Source organism: Mastomys coucha, unplaced genomic scaffold (genome assembly GCF_008632895.1).
Source record: "Mastomys coucha isolate ucsf_1 unplaced genomic scaffold, UCSF_Mcou_1 pScaffold7, whole genome shotgun sequence".
NCBI lineage: Eukaryota > Metazoa > Chordata > Mammalia > Rodentia > Muridae > Mastomys > Mastomys coucha.
This window is the reverse complement of record NW_022196913.1, coordinates 78,372,058-78,389,506: the sequence shown is the minus strand read 5'-3', so window position 1 is coordinate 78,389,506 and position 17,449 is coordinate 78,372,058. Positions and strand designations below refer to the sequence as shown.

At 34.0% G+C, this 17,449-nt stretch overlaps 1 protein-coding gene across 50 annotated transcripts in view; it reads right to left on the bottom strand.

Annotated features, from left to right (window-relative positions):
* Positions 1–17,449, bottom strand: part of Rims2 (regulating synaptic membrane exocytosis 2) — a 516,004-nt gene that overhangs the window by 215,007 nt on the left and 283,548 nt on the right. For 26 of the 50 annotated variants that reach the window (XM_031358666.1, XM_031358693.1, XM_031358671.1 and 23 more), the window contains 4 exons: positions 14,318–14,365; positions 11,059–11,189; positions 6,175–6,346; positions 3,659–3,812 (listed from right to left, as the gene is read on the bottom strand). In XM_031358666.1, the coding sequence (XP_031214526.1) occupies positions 3,659–3,812; positions 6,175–6,346; positions 11,059–11,189; positions 14,318–14,365 (505 nt within the window). The remainder of the gene's footprint in view (positions 1–3,658; positions 3,813–6,174; positions 6,347–11,058; positions 11,190–14,317; positions 14,366–17,449) is intronic. The other 24 variants (XM_031358670.1, XM_031358678.1, XM_031358717.1 and 21 more) reach the window with 1 other exon arrangement.

Genomic DNA, 17,449 nt, shown 5'->3' with positions numbered 1-17,449 from the left:
GCCTGTGCCATAGAACTTCTGTCAGGAACATGGACATAATACATAATCTGAAATTCAAGTGGTAATTACTAGACAGAGAACATTAAACAACTAAGGAACTGAAATTAGATGAATCACTGAAAAGTATCACTCATTTTGGAGTTCTAAATTTCAAAGATGGACAGTTTAAAGTTGCTTTCCTTTTAAGAATGTTGAAAAATAAACATTAAAAATTTGAAGGATACAGTTAGTTAAACATTTTAATAACATTTAAAAATGTATGGAATTCATCAAAAAGTGAAGGGACATACATATGTTGCTCCTTTTCGTTATTCAATTGGTATGTCCACTGGAGCGGATGTAATTTACTGTAGTAACAGGTTATTAAGGAGGCTTGTTTTTAACATTGAATTAAAGTTCCAAGAGTATAATGACAATTCTAAAGTTTCCAAATGTGCAAACAGTACATTTGCCAATTTTTCACAAGACTGATCTGTTCTGTCAGAAGCCTACAGAGCAAATCAATTACACAAAGTATTTTGAAGGAACAAAACAGAACTTTGTTTCTGGCCACAGTATCTGAAGCACAGTGGGAGCAGTCTAAGTACAAGGAACCATTTCTCAAGAGAATAAATGTGTAACTACAGACCAAGGAACAAAAACTAATAGACTAACAGTTCATAAATATTGTAACGTTTAGAAGGTCATATTTTAATTAACTAAGAGACAACTGAATGCAATAGGTTAGGTTAGGATTAAAACAACTAACAACAATAAAATCAGCACAAATTTTAAATATCAAGATGAAGCAGGACAGTCACTTATGTTATTAGATTTCAAACTTACCTCCCAATAATTTTGTTTAAAATAAATGTAATAGTCATATATATTTTAAACCTAATAATCCTCATATTGTATTATGTATTCTCACATATTGATTATCTATCTTTCTCTTCTCTATTTAGTAAAACCATAGTGTTTTTGTTTAACTAAAATGTTTACTGTAGTTTCTATCTTTGATATCTCTAAATTACTCTTCAAAGCTCATATGACCTATATATACTAATCCATTCTACAGTAGGTTTTACACACACACACATACACACACACACACACACACACACACACACACATACAGAAAGAGAGAGACAGAGACAGAGATTATGATACTGCCATAATACTTGGTTTTTCTATCCATGTGTTTTTTTCCCTCAATATTTTAAAAACATCCTAAAACTACAGTAGTTTTCTCTCAATTTTGGGTATGTGCTTCAAGATTGAAAACAAAGTGACACTTTCCCAACTCTAGTTATAGTAACATGATGATGGGGCATTCAAAGGAGGGCTGAGGTTACACCGGAGAGCAGCCTGGAGAAAGAGGCTGCTCTGGAGGGACTCAGAGCACACTGAGGATCAGAATCCCCGCTTTGTGAATAAACAAAGTCTCAGTCTCTGGAAAGTTCTAGAGTGTATCAATATTTCAATGTCAGAGGAAAGTAACTCCAACCCGCAGCCACCACATCAGAATGAAGCACCAGGACAACCAGTATCAGAATTGTCATGCTCAGACCTGGCTTCAGACAACCACTGTAACCTGGGACACTTCAGTGAAGATCAGTGTGGATAAAAATCTAAGGGTATTTTTGAGTGCCATCCTTTCTTTGGCTTCCTAAAACCTCTATTAAGAGGGCTTTTAAGGTATCACAGCATCACATATAATTTTTAAACAGAATGGAACTCTGTTGAAGTTAGTGAAAGAGTTACACCTTTCCCTAGATAGTGTGCCTTGGATCAGTCACAGAATCAAGCCCCACAAGCCTTGAGGTATACTTAATGTTCATGTGTTTAAAGTGAGGAAGATTTCAGAGAAAGTTAAATGGCAAAATTTGACAAACTAAAAGCAAAAATCAGATAGAATATATTAACTAAAATCTATAAGAAATTCAAGAATAAATACACAAATTGCCAGAGTTCTGTCAGAAAGGACTTAAGGAAAAAGACTACAAAGCTTGGGCTGGGAGTGAACAGTGAAGAACTGAGGAGTTGAGGACTGAGAATCCTCAAACATACTCATAAGTGCAAATAACAACTGAAGCACGTAAAGAAGAGACCAGGTCTACGAAAAGGGCATGCTGGCTGACAGCAGCAGCCTGTACACTTAAGTTATATGAATTAGTGCATGGTGAGCTACACTAATAATGTTTATGTAGTAACCGACTGTCCTCTTCCACAATTTAAGAAGAATGTACTAAGTAGATTATAGTGGCCACAAGAATAGACAATTTCATTGTAATAATGTAATTATTCCAACAAAGTAGGTTGTAATAGCACTTATAAACAGGAATACATGAGTGTTTATAGTCTCAGGAAGTTAAAAAGGAACTGTAAAAATTATTTTAAATTAATTTTATCTGAGCATCTGATATTGTGCTTAATGGAAATAAAATTCTAGTTATTAAAGAGAATCATCTTTTAAAATAATGAAGATGATTCCCTAGGCTTTCCTGTGACTCTCAGAGGACCAACCTTAATTGTATACATATCCAGCACTTTCAGATTTCTAATTTAATCCAAGTCAGCAGAAAGGAGGTGATGTATCTGGAAAGCAGTTGTGACCGTCAGGCATACTTCTTACAAGCAACAAGTAACAACGTGGTTTTGTTGCTTATAACCAATGCCAGTCAGCTAAGACCTGGCAGAAATGTCAGCAAAGCAGAGCCCCGTGACCACATACAAAGGACACAGCTGACGCGTGACAGTGAGAACAGCAAGCCTTCTTCTCACGTCTCTACCACTTATTTGTCAGAAAAGCACAACTAAGGGGTGGAGGAGAAGCCAGGGGTAGCATTTTTCAATCCGCAGGAGCACTATTAAATTGTACAAAGTTAATGTAGAGTGGCTACAGTTGCTGATACAGTTGCTAGTAATTAAAACAAGAACATTCATACTGGTTTGTATTTGAAACTGATGAGTTAGCACGTCTGCATGTGTGTGTGCATGCACACGAGGATGCAAGTGTTGAATGTACATATACACATATATGGATGGGTACATAGGCAATGTGCGCATGTGTGGAGGTCAGAACTGGATACTACTGTCTATGTACGCTCTTCCGAGATAAAGTTTCTCACTGAATCTGTGCTCTCTAGAAGGGCTGGGGTGGCTCTTCAGTGAACCTCAGGGATCTGCTTGTGTTGGCTTTCACAGAACTGGGACTGTAAATGTGTGCCAGCTGCTCATGTGGTTGCTGGGAATTTCAAATCAGGTCCTTATGGTTGCAGAGCACTCTACTACCAGCCAGTTCCCCTGCCACTAAATATAAGATGAGGTAGTATGCTTTGAGTATCTCCATACTTTTAGGTATCTACCGCTACATGACCAAACTTTACTACATTAACTATCTCATTCCTACAGTTAAGACTTTAAATACTAATACCTCCAAAAAGTTGTATATATTTGATGTTATATCATATAATATGCAACTGGAATGATTTTGATATTGTGCATATGAATACTTATAATCTGATGCTACTGTTTTAAATTATTAAAAAACACAATAGTGGCCATGAAAACACTAACACATGCTCATTAGCAATTATGCTGTTTTCACTGCCAGATGTACAATCACAATTATAAAAGAAAACATTCAATGAAGTATGATAGAGTTTGCAAAACTTACTTTGCAGCCTGCGTGTTGGGCTCTCTCCATGGAGCTGTCTCCGTGGCAGATATGGGGAAGGGTGAGGGAGTGGCAATGAGGAGACATCATGGGTCTGAAGTTTGTACCAGTGTGGTTCATCATCTAGCAGAGCTGTTTCCAATTCAATTAAAATCTACAAACCAAAGACACAAAGGCCTGTTACACCAATAAAAACGAAATCTTTTCAACAGCCTTACAACTTTTATATTATCACAGTAATTCTGTTACAACAAAGCAATATATTTAATGTGGTCAAATTGCCAGCAATGTTTTAACAGCATCTAAAGGAGAAACAATTTTTCTAACATTTTAGTGATTTTAGACTTTTTGTTTTGTTTTGTTTATATTGTTTTTTGAGACAGGGTTTGTCTATGTAACCCTGGCTAGTGATTTTATACTTTCAATAGCTACATTTATTATATAGACCTTGACCATCGAACTAAGACAATATTAAATTTGCAATATTTTATATAAAATGAATAACAAATTTATTTTTAAGCTGACTGTGATAATTGATTTTATCTTTTATTTTCAAACTCAAAACAGCATTTTAATTTACAGTTCCTAGCATAATAGTAATTTTATAATTGATAAATGAGAAGAAAAATTAATTATTAACAACCAACCAAAATGAGAAGAAAAATTAATTATTAACAACCCACCATGCCACATCACCTATTTCTATTATGAATAAAAAATGATTATCTTTGTCATATAGAAAAGGACTCTAAAGATAAAAATAGGTAAAAATGATTTAAGATCAAATAAGCTTGTTGGTAACAGAGATAAAATGAAGTAAATTTTCTTCCTTAAAACTTTATGTGCATTGAACCATGCCACTGACAGTTCAAAACCAGAGCGTCAGTCACATCATTAGCTCCATATACATTAGCTAATAAAGGCACGAACTTGTGCTTTATGTGTACTACCTGTACTCTATCATCCTACGGATGGGATAATAGGATTTTTTAATTATAAGAGAATGTAATTTCTCTTATACTTATAAGAGAAGTCAGTTTATAGAAAAGATTTTCTGTTTTCCTTGGGATTGTAATGCAAGCTGATCACTTGATTCAAGAATTCAAGCACAGTGAGGATAACATGGTGAGGCTCAGTCTCAAAGTCAAAAACTAATTCCAAAACAAACAAAGCCCCATGATGATAAAGGGCTGGGAGAAGAAATCTTGTGAAGATCTACTATGTGAAAATAAAATGGTAAGTTACTGTGCTATTTAGCTACAAGTAAATAGGAAATGCTATTATTTTAGTAGGTCTAAATGTTCCTTGTACATTTTCAATATTTGAGGCACTATGATGCCATGTTAACACATACTATACTTATATAATCCTTCAAGTAAAGGACTGAGCTACATATTATCATTATTTACACTTGGCTAAAGAGAGAAACTGATGCAGGATACAGGGCTAGACAGTTATAGTACCAGAAATGCAGATAGGCCACTGGCAAGAGTTATTGTTCCCAAGAACTGCACTGTCCTTCTATCCAAATGATTGATAGGCTTGTAACTCTGTAACTGGCATTATTCAATTCATATTTCTTTCTTTTTATTTTATCCATGCTATTCTCCTTTCATTTAATCAGGAAAACTAGGTAGACTAAAAAACACTATTGAAGCGAATAACTTTTTTCTCAGTATCATATGCAAACAGCTAGAAAGTGTCTTTGTTCTCATCCCTTCTCAGCTTGTTTTCCAAATTACAAGTGGAAACATTTTTCTCAACTCACAGTTTAGACAAACTTTGCTTAAACTGGTTCCCATTCTTCATGGGATTAAATCAAGTAGGGAACATGCTCTGCAGTCCTTTTTACCTTGACGCTTCATTCCTTCCCTGCCAATTTGAGGAAGCTGTCCTGAACTCATCAACTCTGAGGCCTTGTTATTCTCTCTGCAGAAATCTCAGTCTCTCTGACTATGTAAAATTCTAATCTTGTGAATACTTCTTTTGACCACTTCAGAGCAGCACAGCAATTACATATTCCTACTACATTCTCCTCATCGCAGCAATATGGAATCCACAATGAGGTACACATTCCTGAGGTAAACCCATAGAAAAGGACAAAAGCTGAAGACACTATACAGGCAGCAGTGTATGTATCAGGTGCACATGAGCCTTCATCATCACACCCTAAAATTTCTTCTCCTGGTTCTTTATCATCATGGGGCTTTGTTTGTTTTGGAATTAGTTTTTGGCTTGGAGACTGAGCCTCACCATGTTATCCTCACTGTTCTTGGATTCTTGAATCAAAGGATCAGCTTCCCTACGAGCTGAGATCATGGGCATGGATTACTACTTACACACCCAGCTTTGCTAAGAATCTTTATAAACATTGTTTTCCTTACTGTCACTCAGTTTCACCTTTAAGCAGTGAATTTGTTCTGCTAAACTCAGACTTTTAAAATTGTGACTCTACTGATAACAAATTTAAACAACAGAAAGGTTGGGAAGCTTCAACTTCAACCACTTCCATGTACCTCTCCTAAGAATTCGCTCTCTTCTTCTCGAACTCTAGCTTGATCCCAAAGGGTAATTTCCAGCATTCGTTCCCGGAATTCTCGTCGGTGAACAGGAGAATAAATGAAAGTCTGGTTCCATTTGGGTTCCAAAGTTTTCTTGACTGTTTTTGTTCTTCTCTTGTTTTTATCACTATGTTAATAAAAAGAAAATATGCAAACTTACATGCAAGGTTTTTATTCTATATTTTATCAATTTAAAATTTCTCAGGGAAAAAGTCAAGTAAGGTTTAAATTCCCAGCTAAATTATGATATATCGCGCTGTGACTTAATCAGAGTATTAGCTCAAATAAACCTCTTTACTAAAGCTGCAGAAAGTTAATTGTAAAAAGAAAATACATAAATTGCAATGTTTACTTTATGAAAGAAGCTAACAAGCAACTGTAATATATATATTTTGAGAATTTTATCTCACATAAATACTATTTGCTTTTTTGACAAAAAAGAAAAAGAAAAAAAAGAAAAGAAAAGAAAACACCAAATCCGGTTTTTAAAGACACAGAATACTGCCTCTTTGTAAAGTAGCCAAAATAATGCTTGATGGAAATAGAGGATAACTATCTGACAGATGGGACTGACAGCTAGGAAGCTTTCATCCTTACTCTGATGGACTATGCCTGCTTAGGAAATACTTTTAACAGCATACATATCATTTATATGTACATCATATTTAAAAATTACATATGTGCCTTATAATACTGTCATTAGGTATGTTAAAATGTATTTTAACATATAGTTTAACATTAATATACATTTTAAAATAGAAGATTAAAGATGAGAAGTGGAGAATTGACTCTAATTAGAACTGAAATCTGAAGAACACTGGGAAAACAAGTCATTAACTTAATTGAAGACATGAAAGGCTAAGCTCCAGCATTAAGACGGAGTCCCTACAATGAGCAGAGGCTTTCTGAAGTCCCTCACAACCACAAGTGCTTTGACAGCTCCACCACCATCTGCCCAGAAGAACTATGATAAAAGTCTTATTTTCAACAAGTAAAAAGAAATGGGTTTTTCCTTTCTTAAAAAAATGTAACTGAAACCATCAAATTGCAATTATGACATTTACTAATTGTATTTAAACACAAATATTAATTTATGTCGGGCAGTGGTGGCGCATGCCTTTAATCCCAGCACTTGGGAGGCAGAAACAGGCAGATTTCTGAGTTCAAGACCAGCCTAGTCTACAGAGTGAGTTCCAGGACAACCAGGGCTACACAGAGAAACCTTGTCCAGAAAAACTAAAACCCTTAGGACAAACAACAATATAAACTAATTAGTACCCTCAGAGTTCCCAGGGACTAAACCACCAACCAAAAAGTACACATGGTAGGACTAATGGCTCCAGCAGCATATGTATAGCAGAGGATGGCCTAGTTGGTCATCAAGAGCAGGAGAGGCCCTTGGTCCTGTGAAGGATCTATGCCCCAGTGTAGGGAAATGCCAGGGCCAGGAAGCTGGAGAGGGTGGGTTGGTGAGCAGGGGGAGGGAGGAGAGAACAGGTTTTTTTTTCTTTTTTTTGGAGGGGAAACTGGGAAAGGAGATATCATATGGCATGTAAATAAAGAAAATATCTAATAAAAAAGTCTCAACCCCCCCCAAAACATCCAAATATTAATTTATGCAGGTATATTTTAATAGATTGCTAAAAATAAGATAGATCCGTAATCTCTGCAGGCAATGCAGTAAACATTTGTTCAATGAAATCTAAATGAGCTTAATTTTCACATTAGCACTTTGGCTTTCTGTTTAACTTAAAACAACAAGCAAAAAACTTGAGAACTGTATTCAAAACTTAAAAAGGAAAGAAATATATTTGGTGGTCATAACCATACTTCAAAATATTACCTTTACAGAACATGATATAGAAAACGTATTTTGAGCCGGGCAGTGGTGGCGCATGCCTTTAATCCCAGCACTTGGGAAGCAGAGAATAGAGGATTTCTGAATTCGAGGCCAGCCTGGTCTACAGAATGAGTACTAGGATAGCCAGGGATATACAGAGAAACCCTGTCTTGAAAACCCAAAAAAAAAAAAAAAATGTGTTTTGACTACCATGATTGGAGCAGCTATATCTTCTATACCTCCCTGAAGCTCCAAGAAGTCTTTTTTTTTCTTTTTTTTTTAAACTTTTATTGTATTATGATGAGAAAAGTTACATGATTTCAATTTATCTGAATTTGTTAACATTTAAAAACATATTTTAATTAAATAGAATTGAAAAAATTTTTAAATTTATAAAATATTATAACAATAAAAATAAGTATTATAGAAGTTGTTTGATATAAAACAACAATCAATTTAACAGTCTTATGTAGATGCCCAAGAAGTCTTATTAATTAAATATCAACTGTTATTTTATCTATTCAATAATAATTTCCTAAAAAATTGTCAGAAAAAAATAAATTAATAGTTAATGTTTATTATCTTAGGCATGTGTAAAAAACTGGGTCAAAAGAAAAGAGAAAAACTAAGATGATAATGTGATTTTCTCAGTATTACAAAAAAAAATTCTCTATTAAAGATTAAATGATAACACAGTCCAGCCAACAATGTAAGCTTGAAAAATATTTAACTGTTCTCAAATATTTAACTGTTCTTTAGGTCAGCTGAAAAGTGACCTAAGTAAAAGGCTCTAATATCTCACATTCTTTGAGGTTAAAAATAAAGTTAAACACTGTACCTGGAATATAGAGAACAAGGTAAGGAGAAATGCCTTCAGTTTAACCCTTTATTTTCCTCAAAAAAGAAGAAAAACAAGGCAAAGTAATATAAAATTAAATAAGAAAACCTAATCAAGAAAAAAAATCAGTAAACTTTCAGTCTCTTAAAAATAAAATGTGGGAAGATGTCATGGCTGGGTGGGTTATAGCGCATGCTTCCCGCCATGACTGACAACCAAAATCAGTGCCCCAGACCTACATAGAGGAGGCAGAGAACTGACTCTCAAAAATTATTTTGACTTTCATGTGAGTGTATGTCAAGGACACAAACCATACATACATGCATGCATATACATATATGCATACATACATATACACACATACACATGAAAAAATAGTATAATTTAAAAATAAAAATAAAAATATAATAAATAAATAAATAAATAAATAAATAAATAAATAAATATATTTTTACCATATCAATTGGTGACACCCAAGTAACTCAAAAACAAAGGCATAGTAAAAAAGCCAAATTTGATGTGGTTTATGTCAGTTCACCCCCAGGGTTTGTACAGCAATAAACCTCTCTGTACTAAGGACTCAAATAATGTTACTGCGAATGTTACTGCCAGGATTCTATGATAATTTGGCTGTAATAGCTAACATTCAGCCAAAATTTAGGTTCTATCTGGCCACTCCAGTTATGGATAATTTTTTCTTTCTTATATTTTAAAATGTGTCTCTCAACAAAAAAGACAGTCTACATTGTCGGAATTTTTTCAAGTTAACTTCATAGCAAAATTATATAGTAAGAAACTTGTGATAACTCTAAGTATTGTGAAACCTTAATGCATTCGGGAGCATTTGCTTTACAAATTGTAGTTTAAAATGTAGCAAGAAAATTACAATTGCTAATGAGCTGCTTCCTTTGTCTCTGCTAGATTGCTCAGATGATTCTCAAACATTTTAAATCTTGACTTTAGGGCAGGGAACTCAAATCTTTTTTTTAGCCTTCCTACCTTGTAAAACTGTTATGTAAATGTTCTAACCCCTACACTTCTTAAACTGTTCACTCACAGGTCCAGCTTCATTCCAAGGAATTCATGGCCTGGAGCAATGATTCTTTTCTGTTTGGTGCAATGGTCCCCTTTCAGGTCCCTTTCTAATGAGCCAGTTCTTTTCAGATTAGTCAATTAAATAATACCCTGAGATCCCACCCAGCCAGTGAGGAAAGATATGGTCACTACAAGTATTAGATTAAAACCCAAGTTTACTTCCTGTCTCAGAATGTTTCCTTTTCAGAGCTGTTTTCATCAAGAGTTAAATCTGCCTTTTCAAAACACTAAAATTGGAGCAGTGGTCTTTTTTGTGTGTGTGTGTGATCCTGAACTTATTTCAACTCAAATTTGTGGAATTTTCTGCTTAAAATAATTATGGAACAAAGGTGTGTAAGCAAACTGAAGATGTGCAGAGCAACCTCCAACCCTAGCCGGGAAAGCAGAGACAGAGAAATGGGAAGTATCGCGCCTCCTTCATTTTCACCAGGCTTGCTGGAGTCCTTTTACCCTGATATGCCTGAAATTGATAATGATTAGATTACTTCTTGTGGAATATTTCTCCAATCCTAAATACCTTTAAAATCTATGTTGAACAAAATTAATCATCACAAAAATCAAGATACAGTCCTTGAAGGAGGTGATTTTGGGTCCAGTGGTAGTTGGACAATATAGGTGATAAAACAAAACATACCTGTTAACTTTATGTAATGTAGTTATAACAAAAACAAACAGCAAAAACCAGTATACAGTCAAGAGGTAGAAAGAGAAGAAGAATATGAAAACAATTTAGGTTCTGTTCCAGCTTTGTTTATTAAACAATCTACAATAAATTTTTTATTTAAAAAATAATTTTTAATAATTTTGGCATATAAAATATATTACTTAAGAAATACAATGTGCAGGTGCTTAAACTAAATAGCTAAATAAAATCATTTATAGTAAATGCAAAGTTTTAAAATAATCTCAAATACTTACTGTCATTTATGATACATTGGAATGATTATATTTATAAATTTCACAAGTATATAATTGTTGACATAAAACAGTGAATGATACAAATCAAAACAGTCTTTGCTTTCCCACTTATTTTTAAGACCACATATGTATTAGTTTAAATTCCTACCTTCTGTCTGGAAGGAAGTAAATTTTAACATAAGGATTTCTTGGCCTCCCATCTTCCCTGGAAGGGAGATCCTTTGCTCCCAAAATTGTAACTATCAACTGGTGACCAACCTTGTCAAACCATAGTTTTATCTGAAAAGCAAAAACATTAATTTATCGGCTCAAAATTTACTATCAATACATGTTTGCATTTCCAATCTTTATACCATCCTCTAATATTAATATTAAGAGAGATAACATTTTCACCAGTAAACTGTGATTTGTTAAAATAAAAGGATATACTATAATAACTTCAATGAATAAATGAATTGATTCTGATATCTCTGCTTCATTGATAAATCACTTGAGTTTTTATTATCCTGATGTGGTAAGGTATTAATGAATATATAATGATTACACTATTGTATTGCAAAATTTGTACATGATTCCTCTACATCTATTTTCATTTAGAAATTCTTATAGTTTTTTTGTTTACCTTTGCCTTGAAAATACATGTTCTAAATGCAGTGTGTTAAAAGTAACAAGTAAATGGTATTCAGAGGGAATTTTCAAGGAAATGTTTGTCTCCATAGTAAGACAGATTTCAGAAGATATAAGAAGGCTTACTAGTAGCTTTAATAGATTCCCTTAGTTTGTATTTAAAACTATAATAAATTCACCTTTAAAATTTTTTTAGAGGCATAGTTCCTTCTTCAGTGAAGAAACACATAACATCCTTAAAATAATAAACTTTTACTTTATAATTTTAAATAAAAAATATGTGCAATGTTACTCTATCATAATTAGGGATTAGCATTTTATGTCCTCCTGCTTCTAAATTCTTTTAATAGTTATCATCTCCAGCAACTTCAGGCTTCCACCCTAACTCAATGAGTACCCTCTCTACCAGTATCTATAAAAGATACATGATTACTTAGGATTTAGTATCATTACAATTTTACAAGCTAAGAACTGAAGTGGAACCAAAAGTTTGTAGCTTCAGATTCACAAATTTATTTATCCATAAAATATGGCAGTTCAGTTCCAATTCCATGCGTGATGGTTTTACTGGGTTCGTCTGTATGTACTCCAGAACAACAGAGGCTGACTAACTGTTGAGTCAGATTAAAAGGGTATATACAATTATCTCTGTTCTTGCCTTGTTGGGGCTAAAAGAAATGAAGCTTCTTACAGGAATAAGAATAAGAGATATCTAAACTATAATAGTAATGTTTTCATGTTTCATTGGTTCAAATTTTAAAATGGTTTTATCCTATTGTATAACTAGAATTTTCTACTAACTAAGAAGTTCAAAAATAGATCTCAAAAAGATTTTCTAAAGCTGTGTTTAACAAATATCCAACAGTCTGTTATTATTTGGCTTATTATAAACTTATAACTTTTTAGGTTAGCTTTTTAACCTATGAATTAAACTGAGATTTTAGAAATTTAAGAATCAGAGCTTTAATCCAAAGGATGAAGAGCCACGCCCCACCCCAAAGAAAAAGAGGTCTCGTGGCTAAACACAGTGATTCATACTTGAAACACCAGCACTGGGAAGAGCAAAGGAGGAGAAATGTGAGCGAGCTACAGACCTAGGCTAATCTGGGTTAATAATGAGTTTGAGGCTAATTGGGACGTAGAGCAAAACTCTGTCTCTAAGAAGAAATCAAAGGACCAGAAACTGGATAGGGGATGGGGATAACTCAAAAGCTTGAAAGGAAAAATTTTAAATTTGCTTGCTTAGCAATATTAGACTACAGATATACATAAGGATTAGAAAACACAGAGAATAAACTATTCTTTTGACAGCTTTACGAGAGAAAAATAAGGAAATTCAAATGTTTGATTTTCATGGGATGAAGGAAATGTAAACAAGTGTCATAGCTTCTAAAACCTGTGATCAAACTCAGATTAATTTAGAAATTCTCCACGTCAATAATGGCAACAGGTTTAATGTTTTATTTTTCAGATTTCCCTGCAAAGCCAGTGCTCTGATGTAACACTACTATCTCTTCTATAAACAGACATTAGCATCATTGTTTTCACTCTGCTGTATCAGTATGTCATTGCCTAAATTAACCGTCCAAACATATTAGTACTAATACTATTAAATAAAAACCAATCATTACATCTGATCAAAATTGGAATTTTTAAGAAGTTGTCTTGAAATTGGCATTTAATAACAGACCTATTTTGAATTTTATTAAGGAGTACATTGAAGTTTTTAATAGATATCCAGCCCAAGAATATCTTATGATCTATGTTATTTATCGCATTCTTAAACCTGTGTTCTAAAAATAAATATTTAAGGCAAATCCATTTATTCCCCAAAATATAACAAATATAAACCATAATTCTATCAGTGATAAGCCTTAGTTCAATTAATAAATAAAAAATATTTGTATAATTTTAATTGTTTCATATGACTATTCTTTCTTTGTATCCTTACTCTGTATCCAATTTAGATTGTTCACAACAAAAACTTTAGCACTAAACATCAATATTTTATATTATGTTATTAAGTAGAATTAATATTTTAGTTATTTACAGTATTATTCAAAGCCAACAATTTACTTAAAAACATGCACCAAAGCAGGGAAGGCATACTACTACTTTTAAGATAACTATATTAGCATACTGGACCATATAAACAATATCCTAATGAAAAGAGGCAAACAACTTGTACCCAAGTAGTATGTAAAAAAAGCAAAAGCAATGATAGAATACAAACAAAATATATATATATTATTTGGATTATGATTTTTGTTCTTTCAAACTCCAAAAGTGGGATTCTTACATAATGAATGGAAAAATCATATTTTAAATAAGGTACAAATATATTTGCCAATCTCAAGGAGTCATTACTTGGAAAATGCAAGAGAATGTAGATGTGATGTGGTATAATGAATGATTTAAAGAGACAGCAACATTTGTGTAAATAAAAGAAAGTAACTAGGGTTTAAAATTGGCTATTTCAGTAAATGTTACAGAGTTAAGTGAAAATCTACATGAAAACTAAATTGGAATGCCACTTTGAAACCTATACATTTGAGTACTTCATTTACAAAATAACTAACAATAATTGTCTCTTTAAATTTGTATTCAATATTCTAATCTCCATGCAGAATTTTACAAGCTGCCTTATAAAATGATTTGAAAGTCAATAGTATGGTTTGGAGCAACATACCAAAAAAAGTGTTCCTACTACGCATTTTCCAAACATACAAATAAGGGATAAAACACAACTTTAGTCTCTATCAGGCAGACAAAGCCTTTACCTGAACCCTAGGAACAAAAGGCGTTGTTCTTCTACTAAGGCTTTGGCTCTGGTAAGCAAAATTAAAGAAAAAAGCAATAAAACAAAACCAAAGAGGACAATATGCTGGAACTAAAAGACCAAAAGTAAAAATAAACACATAAAACTATCCCTTAAATACAATGTTTCCATGACAATATTTAAATTAAGTAGTTCATTATAAAAATAAATATTTCCAAGTGCTAACATAAATGAAAACTATTCCAATCATTGTAAAATTTTTACAATTTATTTAATCATATTCTTAAAACACAGTTAATATAATAGGAATTAAGACTGAATGTACAGGAATGTAGGGTTATATAACTTTCAAAAGTGACTAAAGGATAACTACCACAACAAGAAATGTAAAACTTTACCCTTACACACACTACAGCCCATGATATCCATGGGTGCTTGGTCCCAGCAGACTCACAAATAGCAATCCATCGATGTTCAAATCCTTTATGTAAAATGGCATAGTATATGCACAAAACATACAGGATCTCAAATGCTTTCAATCACCTATAGATTAGTTACAATTTGAAATATAATGTAAATGCTACAAGTTGTTGGTGTGAAAACCCCCCAAAAATAGAATTATAGATATTCAATAGATTTATTAAAACAATGATCCACAGTTGTATAAGTGTATGCACATGAAACCTACTGAAACAGAAGCCTAACTGTCCTAGATTAAGAACAGCTAAGTATGGTGGAGGGAGGGCACTGGACCCTGACCCATCACAGGATACATCACTTGCGATGCTGTTAACTCCCAGTCATGTCTACCAACAACACTGTCTCAGTCATTGCTTTTTACTTAGAGCTCTTTATTTTTCCTGAATGTTTATGGCATGATCATTACTGCATGATATTCCCAACAACTGTGGACAGTCACTCCTCTAATCCCCAACATGAATGTGAAAAAAATACATGAAAAAGGTCTAGGTGAACTTCTAAATGCTCAAAGACTGGTATAATATACACAGGAAGTAAAACATAATTCTCAGAAAGAATATAACATTTCTCTTTTGAATTTTCAGGCTTTTATTTTAAAACCATTTCTGAGAATTAAATAAAATTGTAATAACCTAATTCAGAGATGTCAATGATAGGTCAAGAATAAAATCCAGAGCACGTCTCTGGGTCTGAGAATGGATTAAGAACATTTTATTCTGCTCCCCTTCAACAGATTCTATCGCCTCTTCACTTCTGTCACACATAGTCAAGGGCTTCTTTCTGTCTTTCCCATTGTCACTAAAACTGGTAAATTGTACTGGGCAAGCTTATCCCAGGTTCAGGATCACTAGACAGGCATGATAAGAAACAAATCTAAAATCCAAAGGAAAACAACCTTCACGGCAAACTGCTGGGCACCAGGAGTTGCCTTTCTCTCTCCAAAAATTAAGCATCAAATCTGAGTTTTCTTCCTTTTCAAAAGAAGTTATGCCTCAAAGAGGAAGTGTTCAGATATGGAAAGTGATAAAAAAAAAAAAGTCTGTCTGCATAAAACTGCATTGGAGAAAGCTTTAGCAAGTCAGGAGAAGTGTGAAGCTCCCATAGATTAACTAGACATGTTGAAGGATGAGGAGATTAGAGATTTCATTTTCCCATCTCATATCTCTATAATGTTTTAAATAAAATATGCCAAGAAAAGAAGATCTTTGAAAAGATATTTACCTCATAAAATGAAGGCTCTACTTTAAAAAGATTATTTTCAAAATAATTCTTTATTGGTTTTCTATTATCTAAAACAACCTGAAATAAGCAGCTATCAGATCTCTAAAAACACTTTTAAACCTTATGTTTGCCCATGAATTTATACATTAAAGATAACTGCAGAATATGACTACATAGGTGACATTTTTAATTATGTAAAATGCACAAAACATACAATAAAACCATTTAAAGGCTTAAAACTCAGGAGCAATTACTGCACTGGAAAGCTGTGAAATTCTCATTTCCTATAGTTTCAACGTAGGTCATTACTCCAGGAAAGCATTCCGCAGCCTGCAATCATTCTATTCCCCTTACTGCTGTGGCTGTCCATGCTACAGACTGAAGTAGTCTATGTGGAATGGGGATGGTCTGTGCACCACATTTGTAACAGTTAAGGCTTCATACAAATGAGGAATCTAAAACTGCACACCACAACCTATGAATGTCTAATATCACTTTTACTACTCCTTATACTATGATCTTTAGGAAATGCAACACATCTAGAACATAAATGTTATAAGAATAAAGTATTAAAACATTAAAGTCCAAAAATAAAAATGGAAAGAAGAGCAGAGACTGAAGGAAAGGCCATCAAGAGACTTCCCCACTTGGGAATCCATCCCATATACAGTCACCAAATACAGACTTTATTGTGGATGCCAAAAGTGCTTGTTGACAGGACCCTGATATAGCCATCTCCTGAGAGGTTCTACCAGCCTGACAAATACAGAGGCAGATGCTCACAGCCAATCATTGAACTGAGCACAGGGATCCCCAATGGAGGAATTAGAGAAAGGACTAAAGGAGCTGAAGAGGTTTGCAACACCATAGGAAGAACAACAATATCAAGCAACCAGAGCTCCCAGAGTCTAAACCACCAACCAAGGAGTACACATGAAAGGACACATGGCTCCAGCTGTATATGTAGCAGAGGATGGCCTAGTTGGGCATCAATGGGAGAAGAGGCCCTTGGTCCTGTGAAGGCTTGATGCCCCAGTGTAGGGGAATGTATGGGCAGAGAGGTGGGAGTAGGTGGATGGGTAGGGCACACCCTCATAGAAGCAGGAGGAGGGGGGATGGGATAGGTGGTTTCTGGGGGAGAAATCAGAAAAGAGGATAACATTTGAAATGTAAATAAATAAAATATCCAATAAAAAATGACTATGCATTAAAAAAGAAGTGTATGGAATGCCTTTAATCCTAGCACCCAATGGAGAGGCAGAAGCACAAGTGTCTGTTAGTTTTAGTCTAGTCTGGAAAAATAGCATTTCCAGACCAGTAAGGGCTGCATAGTGATACACTGTCTCAAATTAAAAAAGGAGGAAGAAGGCCGGGCAGTGGTGGCGCACGCCTTTAATCCCAGCACTTGGGAGGCAGAGGCAGGTGGATTTCT